The sequence below is a fragment of the Herpailurus yagouaroundi genome, unplaced genomic scaffold (genome assembly GCF_014898765.1).
Source record: "Herpailurus yagouaroundi ecotype Mexico unplaced genomic scaffold, PumYag 162, whole genome shotgun sequence".
Lineage (NCBI taxonomy): Eukaryota > Metazoa > Chordata > Mammalia > Carnivora > Felidae > Herpailurus > Herpailurus yagouaroundi.
Window position 1 is genome coordinate 61,203,825 of NW_024412403.1, and position 24,770 is coordinate 61,228,594.

At 39.4% G+C, this 24,770-nt stretch overlaps 1 protein-coding gene across 2 annotated transcripts in view; it reads left to right on the forward strand.

Moving 5' to 3' along the window:
• The window catches only part of GRAMD1C (GRAM domain containing 1C), a 117,291-nt gene that overhangs the window by 42,686 nt on the left and 49,835 nt on the right, over positions 1–24,770 (forward strand). For both annotated transcript variants that reach the window (XM_040484546.1, XM_040484548.1), the window contains one exon: positions 6,366–6,446. In XM_040484546.1, coding sequence (XP_040340480.1) covers positions 6,366–6,446 — 81 coding nt within the window. The remainder of the gene's footprint in view (positions 1–6,365; positions 6,447–24,770) is intronic.

Sequence of the window (24,770 nt, forward strand, 5' to 3'; positions counted from 1 at the left end):
TTCAGGAGGGGCCCTGTGGCAGCAGGAGGGAGTCAGATCCGCTGCCGGAGGTTTGGCTCCCCAGAAGCGCAGAGTTGGGTGTTTGCGCGGAGCGAGCAAGTTCCCTGGCAGGAACTGGTTCTCTTTGGGATTTTGGCTGGGGGATGGGCGGGGGAGATGGCGCTGGCGAGCGCCTTTGTTCCCCACCAAACTGAGCTCTGTCGTCCGGGAGCTCAGCAGCTCTCCTTCCCTTCATCCTCCAGCCTTCCCGCTTTCTGAGCAGAGCTGTTAACTTATGACCTCCCAGCCGCTAAGTCGCGCTTGCTGTCGGAACACAGTCCGTCAGGCCCCTCCGCTTTTTGCAAGCCAGACTCGGGGGCTCTGCTTGGTCGGCGAGCCGCCCCTCCGCCCCGGCTCCCTCCCGCCAGTCTGTGGAGCGCGCACCGCCTCGCCGCCCTTCATACCGTCTTCCGTGGGCCTCTCGTCTGCGCTTGGCTCCGGCGACTCCGTTCTGCTAATCCTCTGGTGGTTTTCTGGGTTATTTAGGCAGGTATAGGTGGAATCTAAGTGATCAGCAGGACGTGCGGTGAGCCCAGCGTCCTCCTACGCCGCCATCTTCCCTCTCCAGCCCTTTCATTCTTTAGTAGGATGTTCTGTAGTCTCCAAGTATTTCTTATCTTTCCACATTTTTTCTTGTGGTTTATTTCAAATTTCATAGCATTGTGGTCTTAAAATATGCATGGTATGATCTCGATCTTTTTGTATTTGTTGAGGGCTGATTTGTGTCCCAGTGTGTGATCTGTTCTGGAGAATGTTCCATGTGTACTGGAGAAGGATGTGTATTCTGCTGCTTTAGGATGAAATTTTCTGAATGTATCTGTTAAGTCCATCTGGTCCAGTGTGTCATTCAAAGCCATTGTTTCCTTGTTGATTTTCTGTTTAGATGATCTGTCCATTGTTGTAAGTGGGGTGTTGAAGTCTCCTACTATTATCGTATTGTTATCAGTGAGTTTCTTTGTGTTTGTGATTAATTGACGTATATATTTGGGTGCTTAATATTTGGAGCATAAATGTTTACAATTGTTAAGTCTTCTTGGTGGATAGACCACTTAATTATGATATAATGCCCTTCTTCATCTCATGTTACAGTCTTTGTTTTAAAGTGTAGATTAGGGGCGCCTGGGTGGCGCAGTTGGTTAAGCGTCCGACTTCAGCCAGGTCACGATCTCGCGGTCCGTGAGTTCGAGCCCCGCGTCGGGCTCTGGGCTGGTGGCTCAGAGCCTGGAGCCTGTTTCCGATTCTGTGTCTCCCTCTCTCTCTGCCCCTCCCCCGTTCATGCTCTGTCTCTCTCTGTCCCAAAAATAAATAAACGTTGAAAAAAAAAATTTTTAAAAAATTAAAAAAAAGATAAAGTGTAGATTGTCTGATATAAGTATGGCTACTCTGGCTTTCTTTTGGTGACATTAGCATGATAGATGGTTCTCCATCCCCTTATTTTCAATCTGAAGGTATCTTCAGGTCTAAAGTGGGTCTCTAGTAAACAGCATATATATAGATCTTGTTTTCTTATCCATTCCATTACCCTATGTCTTTTGATTGGAGCATTTAGTCCATTGATGTTTCGAGTGAATATTGAAAAATATGAATTTATTGCCATTATGTTTCTTGTAGAGTTGGGAGTTTCTGGTGGTGTTCTCTGGTCCTTTCTAGTCTTCGTTGCTTTTGGTATTTTTTTTTCTGTCTTTTCTCTCCTCAGAGAGTCCCCCTTAAAATTTCTTGCACAGCTGGTTTAGTGGTCACGAACTCCTTTAATTTTTGTTTGTCTGGGAAACTTTTAATCTCTCCTTCTATTTTGAATGACAACCTTGCTGGATAAAGAATTCTTGACTGCATATTTTTCCAATTCAGCACATTGAAGATATCCTGCCACTCCTTTCTGGCCTGCCAAGTGTGTGTGGATAGGTCTGGTGTAAACCTGATCTGTCTTCCCTTGTAGATTAAGGACTTTTTTTCCCTTGCTGCTTTCATGATTCTTTCCTTGCCTGAGTATTTTGTGAATTTGACTATGATATGCCTTGTTGATGGTTGGTTTTGTTGAATCTTACGGGGGCCCTCTGTGCTTCCTGGATTTTGATGTCTGTGTCTTTCCCCAGGTTAGAAAAATCTTCTGCTATGATTTGCTCACCTAACCCTCTACTCCTTTTTCTCTCTCTTCATCTTCTGGGACCCCCTGTGATTCTGACATTGTTCCTTTTTAGTGAGTCACTGATTTATCTAATTCTTAAATTGTGCTCTTTTACCTTAGTCTCCCTCTTTTTTTCTGCTTCATTATTCTCCATACATTTGTCCTCTATATCACTGATTCACTGCTCTGCCTCATCCATCATTGCTGCCGTGGCATCCATTTGAGATTGCAGCTCAATTATAACATTTTTATTTTATTCTGACTAGCTTTTACTTCTCTTATCTCCACAGAAAGGGATTATAATCTATTTTTGACCCCAGCTAGTATTCTTAGTATCGTGATTCTGAATTCTGCTTCAGACATCTTGCTTGTATCTCTGTTGATTAAGTCCTTGGCTGTTGTTTCTTCCTGCTCTTTTGGGGCAAATGCCTTTGTTTCGTCATTTTGAAGGAACAAAATGAATTAATAAGGTTAAAAAGAATAAAATGGAAACATTAAAAGCAACATAAACACACAAATCAAATAAATGATGCTAGATACTGGTGTGTCTTGTCTGGTAATTGAAAGGAGTTTGATAGATTATAGAAAAAGAGGAAAAAAAATAAAAAGTAAAAAAAAATAAAAAAAAAAGAAAAACAAAAAAGAAAACGTTTGAAAATTTGAGAAAATGAATACAGTGAAATAGAACAAAATGAAATGATGGAAGTAAAATAGAATTTGAAAAATTTACAAAAAAGTAAAAAATATAGTAGAAAAAATAATATTTTAATAAAAATTGAAAATAAAAATTTTTTCTCTTTCTGTATTCAAGAAAAAGAAAAGAAATGAAAAAGAAAGAAAAAAAAGACAATTGAATAGATGGAGCAGCAAACAGACTGAAATACAATTGAAATTACATGTTTTCTCCTAGAAGTCAAAGTATGAAGTACTTTATAGTCCATAAACTAAGCAGGCGGAGAGATTTGTGGTGATCCTAAAAAGCGAGGTTGGCCCAGTTGGTCTGGGCTTAGTGTAATGGCTCCGTTCTGCACTAGATGGCACCACTTAGCTTACTGGTGGTGGATTGTTGTGGAGCTTGTAGGTGTGTATGCACATGCGCAGGAGGGGTGAAAATGGTGTCACCCAGCTACCCAGTCTCTAGTATCGGAACTATGTGCTCTCCCCGACCAGTAATTGTGCACCTGTCTTTTGTCCCCGGCTTCTGTCCACTTCCTGCTTTTACACTGTCTGTGTCCAAGCCATCAGGTTGCCAGGAGGCACCTCCCTCCTGAGTTTTATCTCAGATGTGGCTCTGTTCCCCGACCCCTCACTTCTGAGAGACTGCAGCTTTGACCCTCTCAGATCCTCTGGGAGAGGGTCTCACCGAGCAATGGCCGGGTGTCAGCCACATCCAGGAATGTTCGCAGGTCCATGCTCCTGCTGATGCCCATTGACTGCTGCTGGGTGCCAATCCGTCCCAGAAAAAGTTCACGCAGTCGTGTAGCAGCAGCATTTTAGGGATTGTGGAAAATCACAACACATGTCTGGCACCAGTCTTCACCCTTAACGACCTTGTTCTAGCACCAGTGAATGTGGTCATTCCCTGGGGTCTGCTGGGACTGGGTGGCTGCACAGCCTCTACCAAATGTCCTTCGAGTAGTGGAACCACTTACCCCTGTGTGACCTGAGGATCTCCTGCAGTCCACTCTGCTCCTGGGGATTCGCCTTTCCCACCAGAGCACCACCAGGTATTGAGCTGTGGAGTTTCAGACTCTGTGCTCCCCCTGTTTATAGAGTCTTAATGCAATTTAAACCCTCCTCTTTCGCCCTTTATAGTTCAATCCCTGAGGCTGTTTCCATGTTTCCACTTTCTCTCCAGCTGCTTTTGGCGGGGGGTGCTTTTTCCATACTCTCCTCCCATCTCTGTCCTCTCTCTGCAAGCAAAAACTCATCCCTGCCCTCTGCAGCTTCTCTCTTCCCCAGTTTACCTCTCCATGCTGTGTACCTGCTGAGTTCTGTGGTTCAGGTTGTGCAGATTGTTGTGTTAATCCTCATATCAGTTTTTTAGGTTTGGAGGATAGTTTAGTGTTGATCTTGCTGTATATCATGGATGCGAGATGCAGAAAAAATTTCCATGCTGTTCTGCCATCTTGGCTCCTCCTCTGCTTTGTTTTTAAAAGCAAATTCTATCTTATACATGTTGTTTTTCAGTTTTCCTTTCTTAAAAAGAGCTTAACAGTTTTTGGAGTTACAGGTTAGCACATACAGATAGAACTATTTCTGTTTATACATGTGCTGTGTAGTATTTCATAGAATGAATTTACCATGGTTTCCTTGTTCTAATGTTAGTTCATTTCCAATATTTTGTTATTACCCACCAGTGCTGCAGTGAACAGCCTGACCATGCCTTCTAGAGCTCATGTATGACTTTTCCTCACATATTTGGTGAAATTTCAGGGTCAAGCATTTTAATTTTAATAACAACTGGCATTTGCTGAATATATTTGTTCTAAGACACTGTGTTAAGTTCTTTACATATATTTTCCCATTTAATTTTTACAAAACTTTGCTACTATAGTTATTCCATTTTGCAGATGAGGAAACTAAGGAAAAGAAAAGTGACCCAAGGAACTAAGACCTGTAGAACTAAGTGATAGATTGTATGCATGAGTGGATAAAGTAGATTACAAGTTATTTAGTTTAAGATGTGGGAATTAGTAATCATAAGACAGTGGCGAAAGAGAGATGAGGAGGTTTTTCTTATCTATATACCTGAACAAAAAGGTTGCAAGATTATTACAATACAAAAAATACAAAAACAAATGATTTGGGTCTAAGAAAATGAGATAGAGGATAGTAAGTAGTCATCGTTCAGTTACATACTATGTATGTAATCGTATTTGGAAAATCTAGATATATGCTTGTTATGAAAAGTTTTCCTTTATGGAGTATATATATAGCAACATTTCAATTTACTAACTAGCAAATAGCACTTAAAAATCTTTCTATGAAAAGTATAAACACCCAAAACATTATTTGTTTGACATGTTATTTAACAAATCAAACAACAACTGAGCTTTCTCATCCCTAAAAATAACCACTCAGTCATGAAAAGTCACTAACTATGGGGTCGGAAGAGATGATACACTGAGAGACTGTCGTTAGTGCTGTCACTTGTCAGATTTTCTCATAAAAGCCTATTCCAAAACGTGACTTTGCAAAATCAATTAAATGCAGAGGAAGAGATAGAGCTAAAACCAAACATAGAATTATAGATTGAAACATGCTTTTTTTTTTTCTATAGCATTCAAAGCAAAGTTAAGTTTTAACATGGGAGTGTTATATATATAATTAGTAGAAGTTAACTATTTCTGGATTTTTCAGAAGACTATGAAAGATGATATTATTTGAAATTAAGATCTTTAAAATAGGGCACCTGGGTGGCTCAGTTGATTAGGCATCTGCCTCTTGATCTCAGCTCTGGTCATGATCTCACTGGTTGTGGGTTTGAGCCCCACATCAGCCTCCATGGTGGTGGTGCGGAGGCTGCTTGGGATTCTCTCTCTCTCTCTCTCTCTCTCTCTCTCTCTCTCTCTCTCTTTCTCTCTCTCCCCCCCCCGCCCCGTCCCTCCCCTGCTTGCACGATGTGTCGTCTCTCTCAAAATAAATAAATAAATGTAAAAAAAATTTTTTAAGAAGATTATTTTAATAGTTAAATTACATGTACATAAATATCTACCTATTTCAAGCTCCTTTCCTGAGTAAATATTGATAAAATTGTACTTCCTGTAAGATACAATTTTTAAAGATACCTCGTTCATGTACCAGTTACCTGTTTTTCTTCTCTTTTAGCAAAGAGTGAAACAAAAGTAATATATAGGGGCACGTTGGTGGCTCAGTCAATTAAGCATCCAACTTGGCTCAGGTCATTATCTCATGGATCATGCGTTCAAGCCCTACATTGGGCTCTGTGCTGACAGCTCAGAGCCTGGAGCCTGCTTTGAATTCTGTGTCTCCCCCTCTCTCTGCCCTTTCCCTGCTCCCACGCTCTCTCTCTCTCTCTCTCTCAAAAATAATCATTAAAAACATTTTTTTAAATATAAAGTAGGTAATGGTGTCATATTAGTTTGCTTTCACCATAGCAAGTGCCAACAGATCTTCATGACACTCCTTCCCACTTGTTTTTATGACACTAAAATCATTGTTCTGTTTTTCTTTGCAGTTTTTCTTTACATCTTTTGGTGCCAGAGACAGAAGTTACCTCAGTATCTTTAGGTTGTGGCAGAATGTACTATTAGACAAGGTAAGTGTTCATACCAGAGGCAGGTACTTATTATAATGGCAACATCCCAATGTGTACCTCAACAGTGTTTGTGAGTTGAAAGTTCCTTTTTATGTTTTTGGAGTTAATTTTGACTAGACTATTGAAATTCCAAGAAGAAACTCGAAGCAAAATAGAATCCATAGTTATGTTAAGATGTTGATTGTATAGTAGTCTCCCCTTTATCTGTAGGGGATATGGTCCAAGACCCACAGTGGATGCCTGAAACTGCAGACAGTACTGAAACTAATATATATATTATGTTTTTTCCTATATGTGCATACCTATGATAAAATTTAATTTGTAAATTAGGCATGGTAAGAGATTAATAAAAATAATTACATAGAATAATTGTAACAATATACTATAATAGAAGTTATGTGAATGTGGTATCTTTCTTTCTCTTAAAATACCTTATTATGCTATACTCATCTTTCTTCTTGATGATATGAGATTATCAAATGACTGCATGATGAAGTGAGGTGAATGACATAGCCTTGTGATGTATTGTTGTGCTACTAATTCTGATGGTATGTCAGAAGGAGGACAGTCTACTTCTTGACTGTGATTGACTTTGGGTAACTAAAACTGGGGAAACTGAACTTGTATATAAGGGGGGAGGGACTACTGCAAATCCTCAGGTTAACCACCAAGAAAATAGCTTTAAAAATATAGTAAAAGAAATATCAAGGGAATTAAAATGGTATACTAGATCTATTTCACACATAAGGCAGTAATGGAAGAATAGAGGGACTAACAGGATATAAGACACATAGAAAAAAATAGCAAAATGGCTATTAAACATAGCCATTAAATCATTAAACATAAAAGATTAAGCACTTTAATCAGAAGGCAGAGGTAGGCAGAAAGAATGAAAAAAAAAAACTTGATCCAACTATATGCTGTCTATATGAAATATGTTAGATTTAAAGATACAAACAGATGGACAATAAAAGGATGGAAACAAAATATACCATATAAATAGTAACCAAAAGAAAGTTGAAGTGACTGCGGTAGTATCAAACAAAATAGACTGTAAAACAAAAATTAATAGAGACAAGGAATAATATTTTATAATACTAAAAGAGTCAATCCATAACAATTTATAAACTTATATACACCTAATAACAGATCCCTAAAATACATGAAACAAACCTGGCAGAATTGAAGGGGGAAACAGACAATTCAACAATAGTTGGAGATTTCAACACCCCACTTTCAATTATGTGTAGAACAACCAAGGAGATCAACAAGAAAACAGAAGACTTGAACAAAACTATAAACTAACTAGAACTAAAAGACATCTAAGGGACAGTCCACTCAAAACAGAATACACATCCTTCTCAAGTATACATGGAACATTCTCCAGGACAGACCATATGCTAGACCATAAAAGAAACCTTAGTAATTCAAGAGTATTGAAATAATACAGTGGACCACAATGGAATGAAATTATAACTCAATAACAGATGTTTGGGCAATTCATAAAAAGTGGGTATTAAATAGGACATTCCTTTAAAAAAATTTTTTTTTTTTAACGTTTATTTATTTTTTTGGGACAGAGAGAGACAGAGCATGAACGGGGGAGGGGCATAGAGAGAGGGAGACACAGAATCGGAAACAGGCTCCAGGCTCTGAGCCATCAGCCCAGAGCCTGACGCGGGGCTTGAACTCAACGGACCGCGAGATCGTGACCTGGCTGAAGTCGGACGCTTAACCGACTGCGCCACCCAGGCACCCCAAATAGGACATTCCTAAATAACCAGAGTCCAAGAAGAATTCACAAGATAAATTAGAACATAGTTTGAGTTAAATGAAAACAAAAAGACAACATACTAGAACTCATGAGGTACAGTTAAAGCAGTGCTAAAAGGGGGATATTATAACTATAAATATCTATATTATAAAAGAAGAATGATTTCAAATGAATAACCTAACTTTTCACCTTAAGAAATTAGAGTAAAGAAAACACACTAAACTTAAAGGAAATAGAAGCAAGGAAGTACTAAACATTAGAACAGAAGTGAATGAAAAAGAGATTTCAAAAAGATGATCAACAGAACCAAAAGATTTTTCTTTGAAAAGATCAATAAAGTTGACAATTTTTAGCTAGACTGAACAAGAAAAAAATATTAAAATTATTAAATTCAGAAGTGAAACTGAAAACATTACTACTGACCCTACAAAATGAAGAGGATTCAGGAAGATGGCGGCGTAGGAGGACGCTGGGCTCACCTCGTCCTGCTGATCACTTAGATTCCATCCATACCTGCCTAAATAACCCAGAAAACCACCAGAAGACTAGCAGAACGGACTCTCTGGAGCCAAGCATAGACAAGAGGCCCACGGAAGAGGGTAGGAAGGGCGGAGAGGTGGTGCGCGCTACACGGACTGGTGGGAGGGAGCCAGGGGGGTGGAGGGGCAGCCCGCCTGGCAAGGCAGAGCCTGAGTCTGGCTTGCAAAAGTGGAGGGGCCGGACTGCATGAGTTCTGATGGCCAGCGGGACTTAACATCTGGAATGTTATAAGTCAACAGCTCTGCTCAGAGAGTGGGAGGGTGAGAGGACAACAGGAGGGAGAGGTGTAGAGCCCTGGAAGACAGAGCTCTGCTCGACCAGGAACAAAGGTGCTGGCCAGCGCCATCTCCCTCTCCCATCCCCCAGCTGAAACCCCAAAGGGAACCAGTTCACTGAACTTGCTTGTGCACTGCGCAAACACCCAACTGTGCTTCTGTGGATTCATAACTCCGACAGGTTGGCCTCCCTCCCGGTGCTGCAGGGCCCCTCCTACAGGGGACCACCCACAGCAAAGCTAGCTGAGCCTGCCCCTCCCACCCCTGTGCACCTTGTGGATCCACCCCGGTTAATACACCAGATCCCATTAAAGCAGCACCACAAGCCTGGCAGTGTGCAAGTAGCCCAGACAGGGGCCACACCACTCCACAGTGAGTTCTGCCCCTGGGAGAGAGGAAGATAAGGTACACACCAGTCTGACTGTAGCCCCAGTGGTGGGCTGGGGACAGACATCGGGTCTGACTGTGGCCCTGTCCACCAACACAAGTTACTCCAGACAGCACAGGGGAAGTGCCCTGCAGTTCCACGCCACCCCAGGGACTATCCAAAATGACGAAATGAAAGAATTCTCCTCAAAAGAAACTCCAGGAAGTAGCGACAGCTATCAAATTGATCAGAAACGATTTAAGCAATATAATGGAACAAGAATTATAATAATAGTCATAAAATTAATCGCTGGGCTTGAAAAAATTATAGAGAACAGCAGAGAATCTATTGCTACAGAGATCAAGGGACTAAGAAATAGGAGGAGCTAAAAAATGCTATAAATGAGGTGCATAATAAAATGGAGGTGACCACAGCTTGGATTGAAGGGGCAGAGGAGAGAATAGGTGAATTAGAAGATAAAATTATGGAAAAAGAGGAAGCTGAGAAAACAAGATAAAAAAATCCAGGAGTATGAGGGGAGAATTAGAGAACTAAGTGATGCAATCAAACATAACAATATCCATATAATAGGAATTCCAGAAGAGGAAGAGAGAGAGAAAGGGGCTGAAGGTGTACTTGAACAAATCATAGAACTTCCCTGATCTGGGGAAGGAAAAAGGCATTGAAATCCAAGAGGCACAGAGAACTCCCTTAGACGTAACTTGAATCGATCTTCTGCATGACGTATCATAGTGAAACTGGCAAAATACAAGGATAAAGAGAAAATTCTGAAAGCATCTAGGGATAAACATGCTCTAACATATAAAGGGAGACCGGTAAGACTAGTGGCAGACCTATCTACTGAAACTTGGCAGGCCAGAAAGGAATGGCAGGACATCTTCAATGTGATAAACAGAAAAAATATGCAGCCGAGAATCCTTTATCCAGCAAGTCTGTCATTCAGAATAGAAGGAGAGATAAAGGTCTTCCCAAACAAACAAAAACTGAAGGAATTCATCACCACTAAACCACTAAACCATCACCACTAAACCAACCACTAATAAGAGATCCTAAGGGGGATTCTGTGAGTGAAATGTTGCAAGGACCACAAAGTACCAGAGACTTCACTACAAGCATGAAACCTACAGACATCACAATGACTCTAAACCCATATCTTTCTATAATAACACTGAATGTAAATGGACTAAATTCTCCAACCAAAAGACATAGGGTATCAGAATGTATAAAAAACCAAGACCCATCTATTTGCTGTCTACAAGAGACTCATTTTAGACCTGAGGACACCTTCAGATTGAAAGTGAGGGAATGGAGAACTATCTATCATGCTACTGGAGTAGCCATAAAAGAAAGCTGGAGTAGCCATACTTGTATCAGACAAACTAGACTTTAAAGGCCGTAACAAGAGATGAAGAAGGGCATTATATAACCATTACAGGGTCTATCCATCAGGAAGAGCTAACAATTATAAATGTCTATGCACCGAATACGGGAGCCCCAAATATATAAAAGAATTAATCACAAACATAAGCAACCTTATTGATAAGAATGTGGTAATTGCAGGGGACTTTAATACTCCACTTACAATAATGGATAGATCATCTAGACACAGGATCAATAAACAAGGGCCCTGAATGAGACATTGGATCAGATGGACTTGACAGATATATTTAGAACTCTGAATCCTAAAGCAACAGAGTATATTTTCTTCTCGAGTGCACATAGAACATTCTCCAAGATAGATCACATACTGGGTCACAAAACAGCCCTTCATAAGTATACAAGAATTGAGATCATACCATGCATACTTTCAGACCACAATGCTATGAAGCTTGAAATCAACCACAGGAAAAAGTCTGGGAAACCTCCAAAAGCATGGAGGTTAAACAACTACTAAAGAATGAGTGGGTCAACCAGGCAATTAGAGAAGAAATTAAAAAATATATGGAAACAAACAAAAATGAAAATAAAACAATCCAAACAATTTGGGATGCAGCGAAGGCAGTGCTGAGAGGAAAATACATTGCGATCCAGGCCTATGTCAAGAAACAAGAAAAATCCCAAATACAAAATCTGACAGCACACCTAAAGGAAATAGAAGCAGAACAGCAAAGGCACCCCAAACCCAGAAGAAGAAGGGAAATAATAAAGATCAGAGCAGAAATAAACAATATAGAATCTAAAAAAAAACTGTAGAGCAGATCAATGAAACCAAGAGTTGGTTTTTTTGAAAAAATAAACAAAATTGATAAACCTCTAGCCAGGCTTCTCAAAAAGAAAAGGGAGATGACCCAAATAGATAAAATCATAATGAACATGGAATTATTACAACCAATCCCTCAGAAATACAAGCAATTATCAGGGAATACTATGAAAAATTATATGCCAACAAACTGGACACCCAGGAAGAAATGGACAAATTCCTAAGCACCCACACACTTCCAAAACTCAAACAGAAAGAAATAGAAAACTTGAACAGACCCATAACCAGCGAAGAAATTGAATCAGTTATCAAAAATCTCCCAACAAATAAGAGTCCAGGACCAGATGGCTTCCCAGGGGAATTCTACCAGACATTTAAAGCAGAGATAATACTTATCCTTCTCAAGCTGTTGCAAAAAAATAGAAAGGGAAGGAAAACTTTCAGACTCATTCTATGAAGCCAGCATTACTTTGATTTCCAAACCAGACAGAGACCCAGCAAAAAAAGAGAACTACAGACCAACATCCCTGATGAATATGGATGCAAAAATTCTCAATAAGATACTAGCAAATCGAATTCAATAGCATATAAAAAGAATTATTCACCATGATCAAGTGGTATTCATTCCTGGGATGCAGGGTTGGTTCAACATTCACAAATCAATCAACATGATACATCACATTAATAAAAGAAAAGATAAGGGGTGCCTGGGTGGCTCAGTCAGTTGAGCGTCCGACTTTGGCTCAGGTCATGATCTCACGGTCCGTGAGTTCGAGCCCTGCGTCGGGCTCTGTGCTGACAGCTCAGAGCCTGGAGCCTGCTTCAGATTCTGTGTCTCCCTCTCTCTCTGCCCCTCCCCTGTTCATGCTCTGTCTCTCTCTGTCTCAAAAATAAATAAACATTAAAAAAAATAATAAAAAAATACAAGAAAAGATAAGAACCATATGATCCTGTCAATCAATGCAGAAAAAACATTTGACAAAATTCAGCATCATTTCTTAATAAAAACCCTCGAGAAAGTCGGGATAGAAGGAACATAGTTAAACATCATAAAAGCCATTTATGAAAAGCCCACAGCTAATATCATCCTCAATGGGGAAAAACTGAGAGTTTTCCCCCTGAGATCAGGATCCCGACAGGGATGTCCTCTCTCACCGCTGTTGTTTAACATAGTGTTGGAAGTGCTGTCATCAGCAATCAGACAACAAAAGGAAATCAAAGGAATCAATATTGGCAAAGATGAAGTCAAGCTTTCACTTTTTGCAGATGACATGATATTATACATGGAAAACCCGATAGACTCCACCAAAGTCTGCTAGAACTGATACATGAATTCAGCAAAGTCGCAGGATACAAAATCAATGTATAGAAATCAGTTGCATTCTTATACACTAACAATGAAGCAACAGAAAGACAAATAAATAAACTGATCCCATTCACAATTGCACGAAGAAGCATAAAATATCTAGGAATAAACCTAACAAAAGATGAAAAGGATCTGCATGCTGAAAACTATAGAAAGCTTATGAAGGAAATTGAAGAAGACGTAAAGAAATGGAAAAACATTCTGTGCTCATGGATTGGAAGGATAAATATTGTTAAAATGTCAATACTACCCAAAGCAATCTACACATTCAGTGCAATCCTAATCAAAATTGCACCAGCATTCTTCTTGAAGCTAGAACAAGCAATCCTAAAATTTGTGTGGAACCACAAAAGATCCTGAATAGCCAAAGTAATTTTGAAGAAGACCAAAGCAGGAGGCATCACAATCCCAGACTTAAGCCTCTACTACAAAGCTATAATCATCAAGACAGCATGGTATTGGCACAAAAACAGACACATAGACCAATGGAATGGAATAGAAACCCCAGAATTAGTCCCACAAAAGTATGGCCAACTAATCTTTGACAAAGCAGGAAAGAATATCCAATGGAAAAAATACAGACTCTTTAACAAATGGTGCTGGGAGAACTGGACAGCAACATGCAGAAGGATGAAACTAGACCACTTTCTTACACCATTCACAAAAATAAACTCAAAATTTGTAAAGGACCTAAGTGTGAGATAAGAAACCATCAGCACTCTAGAAGAGAAAGCAGGAAAAAACCTCTCTGACCTCAGCCACAGCAATTTCTTACTTGACACATCCCCAAAGACAAGGGAATTGAAAGCAAAAATGAACTATTTGGACCTCATGAAGATAAAATGCTTCTGCACTGCAAAGGAAACTATCAACAAAACTAAAAGGCAACCAACCGAATGGGAAAAGATATTTGCAAATGACATATCAGACAAAGGGCTAATATCCAAAATCTATAAAGAGCTTACCAAACTCCACACCCGAAAAACAAATAATCCAGTGAAGATATGGGTAGAATACATGAATAGACACTTCTCTAAAGAAGACACCCAGATGCCAACAGGCACATGAAAAGATGCTCAACCTCGCTCCTAATCAGGGAAATACAAATCAAATCCACACTCAGATATGACCTCACCCCAGTCAGAGTGGCTAAAATGAACAAATCAGGAGACTATAGATGCTGGAGAGGATGTGGAGAAACGGGAACCCTCTTGCACTGTTGGTGGGAATGCAAACTGGTGCAGCCATTCAGGAAAACAGTGTGGAGGTTCCTCAAAAAATTAAAAATAGATCTACCCTATGACCCAGCAATAGTACTGCTAGGAATTTACCCAAGGGATACAGGAGTGCTGATGCATAGGGGCACTTGTACCCCTATGTGTTTATAGCAGCACTCTCAACAATAGCGGAATTATGGAAAGAGCCTAAATGCCCATCAACTGATAAATGGATAAAGAAATTGTGGTTTATATGCACAATGGAATACTACGTGGCAATGAGAAAGAATGAAATATGGCCTTTTGTAGCAACGTGGATGGAACTGGAGAGTGTTATGCTAAGTGAAATAAGTCATACAGAGAAAGACAGATGCCATATGTTTTCACTCTTATGTGGATCCTGAGAAACTTAACAGAAACCCATGGGGGAGGGGAAGAAAAAAAAAAGGTTAGAGAGGGAGGGAGCCAAAACATAAGAGACTCTTAAAAACTGAGAGCAAACTGAGGGTTGATGGGGGGGGGGGTGGGAGGGAGAGGTGGGTAGGTGATGGGTATTGAGGTGGGCACCTGTTGGGATGAGCACTGGGTGTTGTATGGAAACCAATTTGACAATAAATTTCATATTTAAAAAAAAACAAAATGAAGAGGATTCTTACCATGAACATTGTATGCCAACAAATTAGTCTAAATGAAATGGACACACTTGTGACTAGAAAGTCATAAAACACTGCAACTGACTCAAGTAGAAATGAAAAATCTGAATAGACCTATAACAACAAAAGAGATTGAATTAGCAATAAAAAAAAAAAGTCTACCTACAAAGGAATTCTCAGGTCCAGATGGCTTCTTTGGTGAATTGTGCCAAATGTTTACAGTAGAATTAACATCAATCCTTCACAACGTATTTCAAAAAATAGAAGAGGAGAGAATACTTCCCAACTCAGTCATTGAGGCCACTGTTCCTTTGATAACGAAAACCAGACAAAGAACATCACAAGAAACCTACAGGACAATTTTTATGTTCATTGTGTCTCTGTTCATTTTGTTTATGATTATAGACATAAAAATGCTCAACCAAACCAAACCAAAATCCAAGCAAATTTAGCAAAACAAATCCAGCCACATATAAAAATGATTATATGATGTGACTAGGTATAATTTATACAGGTGATTCAGCCTATGAACATCAGTCAGTGTAATACACTATATTAGTAGAATAAAGGACAAAAACGACATGATCATTTCAATCAATACAGAAAAAATGTGACAAGAGCCAACATCTTTTCATGATAAAAAAAAAATTAAGTGGGACTAGCAGGGAATTTCTTTGATCTAATAAAACTAACATACTTAATGGTAAGAGATCAATGCTTCCCACCTCAGGTCAAGAACAAGACAAGGATGTAGTTTCTTACCATTTCTTTCTTCCTTTCTTTTTTTTTAATGTTTATTTTTGAGAAAGAGAGAGAGAGTGTGTGTGTGCACGCATGTGAGAGCTGGGGAGGGGCAGAGAGAGGGAAACAGGATCCAAAGCCGGCACAGCATTGACAGCAGAGAGCCCTAGGCAGGGTTTGAACCCATGAACTTTGATATCATGACCTGGGCCAAATTACAATCTTTCTTGCCATTTCTATTCAACATTGTATTGAAGGCTCTAGCCAGGGAAATTAGGCAAAAATAAAAAAAAAAAAAAAAAAAAAAAAAGAAGTAAAAGACATCCAATTAAAAATGAAGAAATAAAACTATCTCCACTGGTAGATAGTATGTTTTTGTATATGTAAAATTCTAAGGAAATCCATAAAAACCCATTAGAACTAATAAGTTCAGCAAGTTGCAGAACATATGATCAAAATACAAAAACCAATTATATATTTCTATACACTCAAAATGAACAAAATTTAAAAAAAATATAGTTCATGTATAAATTTTTTTTAACTTTTATTTATTTTTGAGAGACAGAGAGAGACAGAGCATGAATGAGGGAGGGGCAGAGAGAGAGGGAGATGTAGAATCCGAAGCAGGCTCCAGGCTTTGAGCTGTCAGCACAGAGCCCGACACGGGGCTCAAACCCATGAACTGTGAGATCATGACTTGAACTGAAGTTGGATGCTTAACCGACTGAGCCACCCAGGCACCCCAAAAATAGTTCATTTATAATAATATCAAAAAGAATAAAATACTTGGGAACAAATTTAACAAAAGAACTTTAAGATGAACACTGAAAGCTACTAAATATCGTGAGAAGAAATTAAACAATACAAGTGAAAAGAGTCTCATGCTCATGGATCAGAAGACTTGATATTGTTAAGTTGGCAATACTCCCCAAATTGATTTGCAGATTCAGTGCAATCCCTATCAAAATCCCAACTGGCTTTTTTTTTTTTAAGAAATTGACAAGCAGATCCTAAAACTCATATGGAAATGCAAGGTACCCAGAATAGTCAAAACAATCTTGAAGAAGGAGAATAAAATTAGATGAATTAGTCTGTTAGGGCTGCCATTACAAAATACTACAGACTGGGTGGCTTAAACAGCATAAATGTATTTTCTCACCCTTCCAGAAGCTGAAAGTCCAAGATCGTGGAATGGGCAGGGTGAATTTCTGGTGAGACCCCTCTCATTGGCTTGCAGCCTTCTCACTGGTTTTCCCTCTGTTCATGCACATTCCTGGTATCTCTTCCCTTTTTTTTTTTTCCATTATTTTTATGTGGGGTTTTTTGTTTTTTTGTTTGTTTTTTGAGAGAGAGAGAGCATGAAAGCAGGAGAGGGGCAGAGGGAGGGAGAGAGAGAGACTCTTAAGGAGGCTCCATGCTGGGCATGGAGCTCAACATGGGCCTTGAACTTAGGACCGTGAGATCATGACCTGAACCAAAATCAAGAGTTGGATGCTTAACTGACTGAGTCACCCAGGCACCCCAAGGTATCTCTTCCTCTTATATAAATACCAGTCCTATTAGGTTAGGGCCCCACCCTCATGACTTCTGTCTTAGCTCAAGCTGCTATAACAAAATGCTGTAGACTGGGTGGCTAAAGGTACAGAAATTTATTTCCTCATAGTTCTAGGGGCTGGAAGTCTGAAATCAGGATGCCAGCTTTGGTTGGGTTCTGGTGAGAATACTTCTTGCCTTCTCATTGTGTCCTGACATAGCAGGGAAGGAGAGAGAGAGCCAGAGCCAGAGTGAGCAAACTTTCTGGTGTCTTTTCTTATAAAGGCACTAATCTTATCATGAGAGTCCTGCCCTCATTTACCTCATCTAAACCTAATTATCTCCCAAAGGCCTCACCTGCAAATAATATCACATTGGGAGTTAGCGCTTCAACATATGAATTTCAGGGGGGAGGACACAATTCAAACCATAGCAACTTCATTAACTTTAATTTTCTCCTTAAAGTCCCTGTTTTCAAATATAGTCACATCGGGGGGTTAGGGCTTCACATATAAAATTTAGGAGAATGCAATTCAGTCCATAACATTGGAGGACTTGCACTTTTTTTTTTTTGATGTTTACTGTAAAGCTGCAATAATCAAGGCAGTAAGTTTACTGGTGTAATTCTAGACATATACATTAATGGAATAGAATGGAGAGTCCAGAAATAAAATCTTACACTTACCAGCCTTAAATTGATTTTTGACAAGGGTGCCAAAATAATTCAACAGGGAAAGAAGTCTTTTCACCAAATGGTGCTGGCACAACTAGATAGCACATACTAAAGAATGAATTTTGATTCCTACTTTAGATGGTATACAATAATTAAGTCAAAATGGATCACAGACTTAAATGTAAGATCTTAAAGTATAAAACTCTCAGAAGAAACTGTGGCTGTGAATCTTTATGACTTTTGGGTTAGATAGTTGTTTCTTAGATATGATACCAAAACCTCAAGTGACAAAAAAATAAATTCAAAACTTTTACACTTGAAGGTATCCATCAAGAAAGTGAAAAGACAACTCAAGGACTAGGAGAAAATATTTGCAAGTTATGTTTCTGATAAGGCATTCATATCTAGAACATAGAAGGAACTATTACAACTCAACAACAACAAAAAGACAAATAACCTATTAAGAAAATGGGCAAAGGATTTGAATAGTCATTTCTGCAAAGATCTACAAATGGCGAGTAAGTGCATGCAAAGATGCACAATGTCATTAGCCATTCGGGAAACATAAAACCACACCGAGATACTACTTCACATTCATTGGGACAGCTAAAATAAAAAGCAGACCTTGACAACAGTTAAGGATGTGGAGAAACTAGAGCCCTCATACATTGCTGGTGGGGTTCTAAAATTTTGAAAACTTTGAAAAAATAGTTTGGCAGTTTTTATGTTAGACGTAGTTTTTGCATGACCCAGCAATTCCACTCCTAGGTTTTTATGCATGAGAATTGAAAGCATATATTCACACAGAAACTTGCACTTGAAGGTTCTTAGCATTATTCACAAAGCTAAGAAGTGGAAATATCCTAAATGTTCATCAACTGATGAATGGGTAAACAGAGTGTCTATTCACAAAATAGAGTATTATTCATCAATACAAATGAGGGAAGTAATGATACATGTTACAACATAGATGATCCTTGAAACATTAGGCTATGTGAAAAAAGCCAGTCCCCAAAGAACATATATTGCATGATCCTGCTTTTATGAAATGTCCAGTATAGGCAAAGTCATAGAAGTAGAGAGTAAGTTTGTTTCCAGGAGGAGGGAGAAATGAAAAGTGACTGCTAATGGATTTGGGTATCTTTTGGGTGTATGAAAATGTTCTAGGCTTAGTGGTGATAATTGTACAGCTCAGGATATGCTAAAAACTTCTCAATTGTACATTTAAAGTAAATTTTGTGATATGTGAATTATAGCTCAATAAATCCGTCATTTTAAAAAAATGGCTTTGGGGGGTGGTTTAGAGATTTCCAGCTGGTAAGAAAGGCTTCTTTGCAGCTGAAGCTTAAACATTGGAGGCCAGAACTTTACCTCCTCTCCTCCCCACTCTCCAGCTAAGCCACTCACTGGAGTGGACACATTGTGGCCTTTGTGGCTCTTATGGTTGAATGGTTTTCGAACTTTGGGGCAGTGGCTGAAGTTGTGGTCTACCAAACAGTGCCCCACTTGGCTGCTTTCACTTTCTCAGAGTCCTGGGGACACGGAGAAGTGGCCTGGAAGTCCCCAGTTGGAGCAGAGAGGAGAGACACGGGTGAGGGTGGGGAGCTTGCCGAGCCCAGCCCCTCCTCCCTCCTTAAGTGAATAGACAAGACTGGCAGTGAAGCACCATGTACAAGCTCGCCTCGTCCCCATGAGTGTTTTCTGGCGTTTGGGCACCCAGGCTCCCCAGAGCCCTGCACCCATGTTCTTGGCTTGGGCAATGCTAGGGGTGGTGGCCCATGGATGCCTGGTCTGGTAGTGTGCGGCAGCCACCTGCAGGAGTATGGGGCAGCTGCACAAAGACTTCCTGCCCTACAGTTCTGCATTGCCCTTTCAGCGTTGTGCTGCAGAAAGCCTGTTTCCCCTATGTTAGGCCCGCCATGTTCGGTTATATTGTTATAATTACAGTGGGCTGCTCTTGCTGGTATGGGCTGAAAACGACAGTGTTGCCCTAGAGACCTGTCTAATGCTACCCTCCAATGCCAAGTTTTCTGAGTTTTTTGGGAATCCCCCAGTTGCATCCCTCATTTTAATAAGGAGTCAAAGACTGCTATTGCAACCTGCATTTGGTTATGTGCTGGATCTGAGCATCCTCCCCACATCCCATTTGCACTTATAGGTGAGAAAGTTGAGATACATCCTTATGAAAACAAGCAACTCCAGAGAAGTGATAAAGTTTAGGTTTACAGATGAGCCAAGGAAGAAACAGATTTGAACTTTAATGAAAAAAAATTTAAAAAGCTCTTTAAAGTGGGAGGAAGAAAGGTAATTCCATGGTACTTTTAAGGCCACTAAAGCATTTACTGGGTGGGAGTAAAATGTAAACCTCTTTGAAAAGATCCTGATGTCACCTATGTTCTTGATGTGTACAAAAGGAGTGTCACCATCTTTATTGTAGTTTTGCTTTTTATATCTTTGGATTATTTGGTTCTTTCACGTTGAACTTGTGACTATCTTGATTAGATACCATACCCTCATTTTAATAAACAGAATGGTAACCATTTCTGCTGTATACTAAAACAAAATCAATGTTTAAGCATATTGTGTGTTAAATACAATACAGAACTTAAACTCCAACTGAAGTTGGAGATGAGATCTCACTTTTTTTTTTTAATTTTTTTTCAACGTTTATTTATTTTTGGGACAGAGAGAGACAGAGCATGAACGGGGGAGGGGCAGAGAGAGGGGGAGACACAGAATCGGAAACAGGCTCCAGGCTCTGAGCCATCAGCCCAGAGCCCGACGCAGGGCTCAAACTCCCGGACCGCGAGATCGTGACCTGGCTGAAGTCGGACGCTTAACCGACTGCGCCACCCAGGCGCCCCGAGATCTCACTTTTAAAACTGCCCTCACCATGGGGGCTCCTGGGTGGCTCAGTCAGTTAAGCGTCTGACTTCGGCTCAGTCATGATCTCACTTTTGGGTTTGTGGGTTTGAGCCCCGTGTCTGGCTCTGCACTGAGCTCTTGGAGCCTGGAACCTGCTTTGGATTCTGTGTCTCCCTGTCTCTATGTTCCTCCCCCATTCACATTCTGTCTCTGTCTCTCTCAAAAATAAACATTAAATAATTAAAAAAAAAATAAAAAATAAAACTGACCTCACTAGAATTTTAAACATTGTGGAATTCACCTGGAAAAGGAACTAGAAAACAAAACCAAAACCACCCTTCCTGTATTTTCCTAGTGATCTTTGAAAAGCAGTTTTTTAAAACATACTAATATCTGTAACAATTGTAGCAATTCTCAGTTATAAGGTGTTAGTTGTCAGGCATAATGCTAAGTGCTTGGTATAGTTTTAGTATTGTCTGCAATTTTTACACACTTCAGTTGCCTTCTAGTTTTTGAAAGTGATAAAGCCGCATTGGTTAGATTTCTTGAACTTTCATAATACTATTCCTTCAAAAAAGCAAAATCCATAAAATATACAGTATAACTACAAAATTCTATAAAAAACCTAAGCCATTTGAATAATACATTTTATATATATATTATGCACATATATACACACACATATATATATATTTTTCTTTCCCCCAAAATATTTTTAGGGGCACTTGGGTGACTAAGTCGGTTGAGCATGTGACTCTTGATTTCAATTCAGGTCATGATCCCAAGGTTGTGGTATTGACCCCTGTGTTGGGCTCTGTGCTGAGCGTGTTGCCTGCTTAAGATTTTCTTTCTCTTTCCCTCTGCCCCTCTCTCCCATGTACACCCTCTCTCAAATATGTAAAATGAAAAAAAATTTTAATTACAAAATATTTTTAGAGAATTTAAGTTCAGAATATTATATTTATGTTTACTTGTGACTGGGGATCTGAGAGTAAGAGTAAGTATGTCTTACTTAGTTTTACTTCTTACATGACAAGGCCTTAAAAACAAAGCAAACTAATCTAGAAAAAAGATTAAGGTAAATACAACAAAATGATTTTTAAATTGTGTGTGTGTGTGTGTGTGTGTGTTCTGTGTGTTTTATTGATTTCTCCAGTGAAATAAATCCACAAAAAAGGAAAATAGCTAGAGGCAAATACGATGCCTTTCAGAAAGAATGCTTTTAAAAGTACATTTTTTTCATTCATAAGCTTCGTCTGCTGTATTGCTTCAGAAAGAACAGTTTATTTCAGATATTTGACTTAGCTTAACATAAATCCTCAGTGTGTAAACATGTGTTTAACCCGTCACTATGGTTAGTCATGCAGTAATTTATAGCACTTCAGCTTAGTTCACAACCTTTGAGCTTAGCACCTTTTCCTAAATTTTTTTTTAATGCTTATTTATTTTTGAGAGAGAAACAGAGTGTGAGTGGGGTAGGGGCAAAGAGAAAGGGAGACACAGAATTTGAAGCAGGCTTCAGGCTCTGAGCTGTCAGCACAGAGCCTGAGGTAGGACTTGAAGTCATGTACAGTGGGATCATGACCTGAGCTAAAGTCAGATGATTACCCATTAGATGATGACCCGGGCTCCCCAGCACCATTTTTATAGACAGCACGTTGAGTATCTGCGATTTGTGGGGCCAATAGACAGTGGCAGCTCCATTCTTTGATACAAACAATTGGTGGTTTCTGTCTTTTGTGAAGAAGTGTGCAACCATGGTTTAAGATAATACTGTAGGCCTTTCCCCATCCTCAGCTATTTTGTTTAAAGCTCCTACCCCTTCCATGTTCTATTTCAGAGCCAAACAATCTTGCCATCTGTTTTTGTATAGTCCACAAAGTAGGAATGGCTTACCTTTTTAAGTTGGTTTTAAAAAAATCAAAAGAAGAATAATATTTCATGGCACAATTACATGAAATTCACATTTCCTTGTCCATTAATAAAATTTTACTGAAACATTCTTTTGTTTATTTATTATATGGATGCTTTCACACTGCAGCAGCAGAGTTGAGTATTTGCAAGAGACTGGTCTACAAAGCCTAAAATATTTACCGTATGGCCTTTCACAGGAAGTTTTTGACCTCTGAACAATACTACAGCCAAATTTATCTTTTTTAAAATGTATGCCTACCAATATTAGCTTCCTGCTTAATACCCATTTCCCTTGGAATAAAAATCTAAAATTTTATCTAGGGACCCCATGATCACACCCAGCCCACCATTCCAGCTTCATCTCAACACACCCTCGCCATTCTTAAATGTTCTGCCTTTCTCCCCTGCTCCCCCTACAGTAGGTGTTCAAGCAAGGTCTTTGTGCCTGCTTCTTTCCTGCCCCTAGTTTGAAATGGAACTCATTAATGAGACCAAGTCAAGTCCATTCCTTTACCTTTCTATAACATCTTGCAATTTTCCTTTGTAAAGTTCTCTATACATATAATTCTGTGTTCTACTTCTGTTCTCCTTGCTTGACTATAAACTCCCTGAAGATAAGGACCATGTCTGTCTTGTTCATTGTTCATAGTGTTCATTGTTCATAGTGACCAGGTCAGTATTCACTATAGAACTTTGGCATACATCTTGTTTTACTCAGTATCGTCTGGCACTCTGTCAATAATGCCCTTTACTCTCAAGAGTGGACAATAAGTTATAGTGTTACATTATACATAGTAGATGCTCAATAAATACTTTTTGAATGATTCAGTTTAGTAAAAAACTTCAATGATTTTGACTACAGATGATCATTACATTTAAATAACAAGACTGTTTCTGGGGGGCCTGGGTGGCTCAATCGGTTAAGTGTCAGACTTCAGCTCAGGTCATGATCTTGTGATTTGTGGGTTCGAGCCCCATGTTGGGCTCTGTGCTGACACCTCAGAGCCTGGAGTCTGTTTCAGATTCTGTGTCTCCCTCTCTCACTGCCCCTCGCCTGCTCGTGCTCTGTCTCTCTCTTTCAAAAATAAACATTAAAAAAAATTTTTTTTAATAAAAAAAATAAATAACAAGACTTTTACAGTTCTCTGCTCAAGGAAAAGGCAAAGGATGGGGAGAAAACAGGCATTTGGTTACAGAAACAACAGTCAAGGTATGCCTTAACTCAGTTTTTTAAACCTCTATGTGACATGAGAACAAATGATTATTTGGAAACACTGAAGAATCCTCAGTTGCCAAAGGAATGTTATCTTTTGTATACTTGAATTATCAAGAAAACAGAATGAATATATAAGGTTATTACTTAAAGAAATTTTTTTTAATGTTTATATATTTTTGAGAGAGAGAGAACGCCTGTGCAAGCGGGGGGAGGGGCAGAGGAGACAGAATCCGAAGCAGGCTCCAGGCTCTGAGCTGTCAGCACAGAGCCTGATGCAGGGGTCGAACCCACAAGCTGTGAGATCATGACATGAGCCAAACAAAGTTGGATGCTCAGCTGACTGAGACCCAGGCGCCCCTATAAGGTTATTACTTTTAACACAGCTTAAAAGTTAAAAGTTTTTTTTGGTTAAAGCTCAAGCCTCAATATTAATCCTTTCATGTTCCTTGTGTTCATGTTCCATGTTCCTGCCAATACAGGCAGGATGTGTATAGAGTCAAATTGCTCTTTTTGTACTATTTTTCTCTCAGAGAGATAATGGTGGTCTCTCTTGCCAGTATGTGGGGGCTGCTATGAAGCTAGCTCTTCATGCAAATTTAAGAATACATTTTGAGACTGATTATTTAAAACCAGAGCCTCTGAGAGCAAAAATTTGCACTCATTTTAAATTCTAAGGCTTAAAGAGACAGACTGGCTTTCTGACTTATTTCCTAAGGCCAGAAGCAGGGGCATGTGTCAGAATTAGGGGTAAGGTGATGAGAGGAGCTCTTCTGATATACACAGACCCCCCCCCCCCTCCAAATTTTGATTCATGTCATTCCAGCTTCTGTTTTGGGAATTGCTAATAGGAGAATGACAAAAGGGTGTCCTATTCCTCAGGTGTGTTGGGGAAAAATGGATTTAAAATGGTTGGGGGTGCCTGAGTGACTCAGTTGGTTAAGCATCTGACTTCCGCTTAGGTCATGATCT